The following is a 6,669-nucleotide window of genomic DNA, read 5'->3' on the forward strand; positions in this document are numbered from 1 at the left end:
GACTTGTGTAACTATAGTGCTCAAGTCCACCTTGGACATCTGTTGGGAGATGATGTTTGTAGGTCCAGTAAGGTAAAGGTAAAGGGACCCCTGACCATTAGGTACAGTCGTGACCGACTCTGGGGTTGTGGCGCTCATCTCGATTTATTGGCTGAGGGAGCCGGCGTATAGTTTCCAGGCCATGTGGCCAGCATGACTAAGCTGCTTCTGGCGAACTGGGAGCAGCGCATGGAAACACTGTTTACCTTCCCACCTATTTATCCACTTGCACTTTGACGTGCTTTCGAACTGCTAGGTTGGCAGGAGCAGGGATCGAGCAACGGGAGCTCACCCATCATGGGGATTCGAACCGGCGACCATCTGAGTGGCAAGTCCTAGGCTCTGTGGTTTAACCCACAGTACCACCCGTGTCCCTTTTGTGGTCCAGTAGGCCTATCTATATTCTTCCTCAGCACAGCCTGTATCTTCCTCTTCCCACACCCTACCTCCCAACGATCTACAAACACACACACATACACACACAGCAGGCTAATAGGATCCAACTGCTGCAATAATTAAGAAAAATGTAGAACCACCCTACAGTATTAAAGTTAATTGTTGGTTAACAAATCTGCCCTTTCTCCCAAACTATAGAAAATATGAACTATCATAATGGCTTCCCATGCACTGCGGAAGTTCAGAGTACAGCCTTCATTGATCATAGCTGCCAATCTACTTGGAGCACCCCACCTAATATCCCTCCAACTTGGGAGCCAAGCAATTATGTCAATTCAACAGTGAGTATAACGGGTGTTATATTACTATGATATAGTAACATAGTAGCCATCTAGTTATATGTGACTGACCTTACATCCTCTTGTGGATCATTTCTTTTTAGTGAGCTCTTTAAAAAAGACTTATTTCAAGATTTAGCCCAGATGGTTTCAATTCTTTTTTTCTACTCTGGATTTAATTCTAATTTTGGTGCAATTGATATAAATTTTCTTTGCAGCAGTTATGCAATTCTGTTTGTACCGAAATACATTTTCTACAGGAATCATTTGAGAACATGTGGGAAAATGCATGAAAACTTACTTTTTCCTGGGCGTAAGAATGGAAAACATAGTTCAGATTTCAACAATGCAAGCCGGCAGTTTAAATATTAATAGTCTTCAACTTGCTAGGCACATAAGTATGGGATTCTTTTAAATAAAAAAGCGGGGTGGGGTGGGTGAAAGGGGACCTGATGAAATGGCAGAGGAAACAGAAGTGTAGTCAGGAAATTGCCAGCATGAATTTTTTGTGTGTTTTGTTTTGGAATATGCTTTTGTTCCTGTTGTAGGCCGATCAGTTTAATGCTGTTTTTTCCAGAGTTTATGCTGGATCTGAATACTGAAGGAGGGCCAAAAAAGAGACACCGAATTGTTGCTCATTTGTTTCCAGAGTGGCACAGAGCATTCTGTGTTTCAGGTTTTTTTGTTTAGGTAGTGCTCTCATTTAGAAGTTTTTAAAAACTTGTGATAAAGCGAATGGTGCTGGTGAGATGATTCAGAGCAGATCTTAAAAGTTCTCCAGTTTTGACAGAAGCAGGACACCTGTGCTCAGACTTGTTCCTGGCCCTGCTGCTTCCCTTGCACTGCTTATGATTACTTGGCTCCATCAGTAATCGCCTTAAGAGGGTGTGTTTTCCCACTGTCTGAAGGAGTGAAGGGGTGGGTGAGAAAACAGGCAATATCACACTGTTGTCTTGCTTTCTAAGGCCCACCATTCCTGTGTCTGGCCTTACTGTTGTTTGTCCACACAAACGACACATTTTAAGCAAGTGCCATGCAGAAAACGATTTTAAGAGTGCATGTTGTTAAATATTTGCTCTTAAGCTAGTTAAATAAGGAGTTTTGCAGGGGTGTTGAAGTCTCTTTGTCTCCTAAGCTGCTTTTCCAAACATTATCTGTTGAGTTCTGTGTTTCTATATGTGTATGTTTTATGGCACACCCAGTTCTTGAAAACCTTTCTCTTCAACGAAGCTTTTGGATGATTAACATTCTATGACCTTTTAACTGTGTCTTTAGGAAAGGGGTTAATGGTTTGCTTTGATTTTGCTTTAATGCATTTTGTGAGTCACCCTGTGATTTTGGGTGAAGGGCAGTATACAAATTTAATAAAGGATGACAATGTTTTGTGTTGCCTGTTTTTTTCTCTTCCAGTCCTACCTCTCAAGCACCAGGAGTTTGTCACCCATGTCTGGACTCTTTGGTTCCATTTGGGCCCCTCAGAGTGACATCTATGAAAGCTGTTGCCCAGTCAGTGCCACCGCTCAGCATTCAGCCCAGGTGGAAAACCAGGCAGTTCTTTGCAAGCAGGAATGCTACCCGAGATTTAACCCATTCCGTGCCTATATGAACTTGGACATATGGACTTCAGCAGCCAACCGGAATGCAAATTTCCCTCTTTCTAGGGAGTCGGGTTACTGTGGAAACATGTGAAAGGAATTTTATTTTTAAAATGTGAAATAAAAGATGCTTTCAGTTTTGATTACTAGAATAAGCTGGTTGTTGAACTAGACTTCAATGTTGGTGGATATTTTGGCACTTTTGTATGGAAAATAAAACTTTTTTTTACTGAGGTTTCTTGATTTTTCGCTTTCTTTTTGTTGTTGTTGTTTATTATACTTACTAATTGCACTTTTTGTGAAAGTAACTCAGAGCAATTTACGACAATAACAAACAGCATATTCATTAAAACAAGCATAAAACAAAAGAGATAAATCTCTAAAAAGAATATTTTAAGAAATGAACAACACCCCCCCAAAAAACCAACCACTGGTAACTCTCAAATAATAAAGTCAAACTAAATAAAAGAGCAACCTGGCAGCTTAGAATCATAGTTGGAAGTGACACAAAGGGCCATCTAATTGTCCTCTTTCCCCAAGGAGCAGGACTAGGATCTAATAGAATTAAGTTACAAGAAGGCAAATTTGAGTTAAATCTTAAGATATGCTTGACAGAACAATTTGACAATGGAAAAATGTGGGTTCTCCCTGCTGGAAGACTTCAGGCCGAGTACAAACAGTTGCCTGTTGGCAGATGCTCCAGATTTTCCTGCATTAAGATGGATTACATGGACCACATGGCCCTACAAAGTCCCTGAAGAGCTCCATAATTCCATGATGAGAAGGTTGCCTCAGTATACGTTGCTTTCTTTTCCCTTAAATTCACTCTCAATTTGCCTGTTGTTGGTTTAAATGTAGTGCTAAGTTAATGTTTCATCAGTGCAAGGATTTCTGCTTGGGCAACAGTCATCCTCTCATTCCCCTGTGTACCCCCATAATCTAGGGATTTCCTCAACCCTCTGGAGCAGATTTGGGGAGGGTGCAGGGTACCTGTGGGAAGAGGGGAAAGTCCCATTGTACAAGCAGATGTCCTTGCACAGATGCGCAACATTCATTGAATAGCCATCCAAGTCCTTTGAGGAAAGGTAAAAGGACCTGGAAATACTTAGCATTGATAAGAAATTACGTGATAGCAGAGTAGAACACAGATCAACCAAATGACAAGGAAGGGAATTTCAGCTAAACATTGCAGAAGAACTTCCCGACTGTATAAGTGACCCTATTCAAAGGAATCACTGTCCAGGTTTGTTTTTTTTCAACCACTAGATCAGGAACTGTCATACATTTTGTAATTAATTGTGCAGTGTTTACTAGCAGGAAGTAGCAAATTTGCTAAGGGTTTTGAGAGCTCTGCATTCTTTCTGTTTATAGGAACTCTTTCTGAAAGCAGTATGTCGAGAAACTAGTCTTGCAACCACCATTAGTCATATTACTCTGTTGTTGTTATAGAACTGTCTTGGCATTGTCATCCTAAATCGAAGTCTTCAAATATCTGAATGGCGGTCACACTGAAGATGGTGCATACTTGTTCCATCGCTCCAGAAGTGCAAGTCCAGAACTGATGTATGAACACAGGAGAAGACACTACCTAATGGTAAGAGTGGTTGAACAACAGAACAGTCTCCCTTGGAGGTGGACTCTTCTTCTTTGGAGATACTTTAAGCAAAGGCTGGGCACTCAGGTGTCAAGAGATGCTATAGCTGCATCTTGTGTAGATCCTACATGGAACAGAGAGTTGGACTAGATGACTTCTTAGACCTCTTCCTTTCCAACTCTGAAATACTATGATAGAGTGCCAGAAACCAAGACTGGTAACAACAGAAAAAGAGAGCAAGTAGCTCAGCTTCAAAAAGCATGCCTCGCATGCAGATGGCCCAAAATTTACTCCATTTCCTGGCACCTTCAGTTGGAATGATGATCTCAGCAGTCCTACAAAAGGCTGCCTGAGGCAGAGGCATAGCAAGCCCAGGTGGTACCCGGTGTGGAATTTTTTTTGTCAACCCCCCCCCCCCACACACACATCGACAGCTCGGGGTAGGCTTGGGAGTCGTGGGTGGGCGCTGAATGTCTGCCCCCCTTCCTACGCCTCTGTGCCCCCACCCCCACGACACCCAAGTACCCCGGGTGGAGGGGGGAGCTATGCCACTTTGCCAGGGCGCTGGCAAAGCTGCGTCCTCTTGGGAGCCACGGCTCCCGTCCGTCCCCCTCTCACTTGGCTTGCTGTAAAGCAGCAAAGCGGGAGCCGCTTAAAGCAAGCCAGGGAGAGAGGGAGGCTGGGAGCAGGGCCCCTGGCTCCGGGAGGGAGCCCCTCCCTGGCTCACTGTAAAGCAGCAAAGCAGGAGCCACTTACGCCAAACCGCGGAGGCTGGGAGGGGGGGGCAGGTCGCTGTAAATGGTTCCTGGGAGCTGAGGAGGGATCCCACCGCCATCCGTACAGAGCTCCAGCGGGACTGGTGGCAAACCGCTATGTACAGTGCATGTGCAACATCGCTACACTGCACATGCATTGTACGTAGCGGTTTGCCACCGGCGCCGCTCAAATGCCGTACGGACAGTGGTGGGATTCTTTGCTTGCGGCTGCAGTCGCGAACGGAGGATCCTCCACATGTGGCTGCGGCAGCACGATGGTTACTCGGGCTGGTGCAGCAGGGCAGGCACCCTGCGGGGTGCCTTCTTGTCACCCTGCCAAACATGGAACCCGGGCTGTCCCGCCCCGCACCTTGCGACACCACTGGCCTGAGGGTCTGGGGAGTCAACTACCAGTGCATAACTAATTATTGGGTTCTGTATGAGGCAGTTTTATATGTTTTAACTTTTGCTCATTAACTTTCACAGGTGTGTGTGTGTGTGTGTGAACTTTATGGATCTGGCCACTGGCCATTGTGGACACAGCTGTAAAGATCAGAGACAAGAATTGGTAGCCCAGAAAATGGTACCAAAATAGATGCAAGTTCAGCTGCTAGATTGCAAGGGATTTTAAATTAGTCCTTCCAAAGTTTTCTTCTAAAATACATTTAAAATATATGTTAGCCTCAAAACTTCTTTTTATGCAATAAATCCCATTTTGCAACCCAAACTGATTCACACTAGGTAATACACACACAAACACAGCTTTACTTTTTTAAAGACTGCAATCCTATACATACTTACTCTGGTAAGTGTAAGTCCTACTGGATTTACTGGATTTCCAGTGGACCTTACACAGGCATATATAGGATTGCATTGTTACCAAGGCTGCCGTCCTATGCACATTTACTCAGGCATAAGTCTTGATGAAGAGCGCAGGGTTTACTTCTGGGTAATGTGGAGGATTGGGCTGTATAAATAAACAACCTTTCCTTCAATAAAGTTCATGGGACTTTCCAAGTGAGTGAGTACAGAATGAATATTGCAGGTTAAGTTGAATTAAAACCATACCCAGCCTTTCCCATTTTCTACTTCAAACATCCAAGCAGCAGACACGATGGTTGTGTCTGTAGGTTCCAAAAGAGAACACAACCTCTTGAGTGACTGTGCTTATTTTAAGAATCTGGAAGTTGAATGTTTCCTGTTACCCATTTCAATAATTTTAAGTCCCTTATGGCATATGGTTTTGCTTCCTTGAATAATTCTCTTACCTGAAAAGAATAGATGAAATACATAGAAAAGCCAAACAATAAAGTTTCAAATTTATAACAGAGAATGTGTGTGCATTACAGTAGTACCTCGGGTTACATACGCTTCAGGTTAAATACGCTTCAGGTTACAGACTCCGCTAACCCAGAAATATTACCTCAGGTTAAAACTTTGCTTCAGGATGAGAACAGAAATCGTGCTCCGATGTCACGGCGGCAGCGGGAGGCCCCATTAGCTAAAGTGGTGCTTATGGTTAAGAACAGTTTCAGGTTAAGAACAGACCTCCAGAACGAATTAAGTACTTAACCCGAGGTACCACTGTATATGGAATTAGGTCCTTTAATGTAATGCTTCATTGTTGTTTAAAACGTGTAGCTCAAGAAGGGCTACTTTTTATGTCTGAATCTGTTATTAGCAAAACAGTGTTTCCAAAACTAAGTACTTTATTATTAACTTTCATTAACAAGATCTATATACTTCTTAGTTATAACAAAATATGGTTGAGTAGGCACATATGGAGTAAAGCAATCATGCAAGTCAAGTAGTCCCATGTAATGGAAATTAGAGGAAGCTGCTCACTAGTGTCCTAGTTTTAGGTAAATATTACTGATGGCCCAGTTGTATATTTGAAATGGGAGTTTTCCCCTTTTGCTTTCAAAATCTGTTATAACTACACTTGTATCCCA

General features: G+C 43.1%; 1 protein-coding gene across 16 annotated transcripts in view; it reads left to right on the forward strand.

Annotated features, from left to right (window-relative positions):
- TMEM131L (transmembrane 131 like) overlaps window positions 1–2,602 on the forward strand; it is a 66,855-nt gene extending 64,253 nt beyond the window's left edge. For all 16 annotated transcript variants that reach the window (XM_083457025.1, XM_083457021.1, XM_083457010.1 and 13 more), the window contains 2 exons: window positions 634–776; window positions 2,184–2,602. In XM_083457025.1, coding sequence (XP_083313151.1) covers window positions 634–776; window positions 2,184–2,462 — 422 coding nt within the window. In that variant the 3' untranslated portion in view covers window positions 2,463–2,602. The remainder of the gene's footprint in view (window positions 1–633; window positions 777–2,183) is intronic.
- Window positions 2,603–6,669: the final 4,067 nt, after the last annotated feature.

Source organism: Podarcis tiliguerta, assembly GCF_965153285.1.
Source record: "Podarcis tiliguerta genome assembly, chromosome: 9".
NCBI classification, from domain to species: Eukaryota; Metazoa; Chordata; class Lepidosauria; order Squamata; family Lacertidae; genus Podarcis; species Podarcis tiliguerta.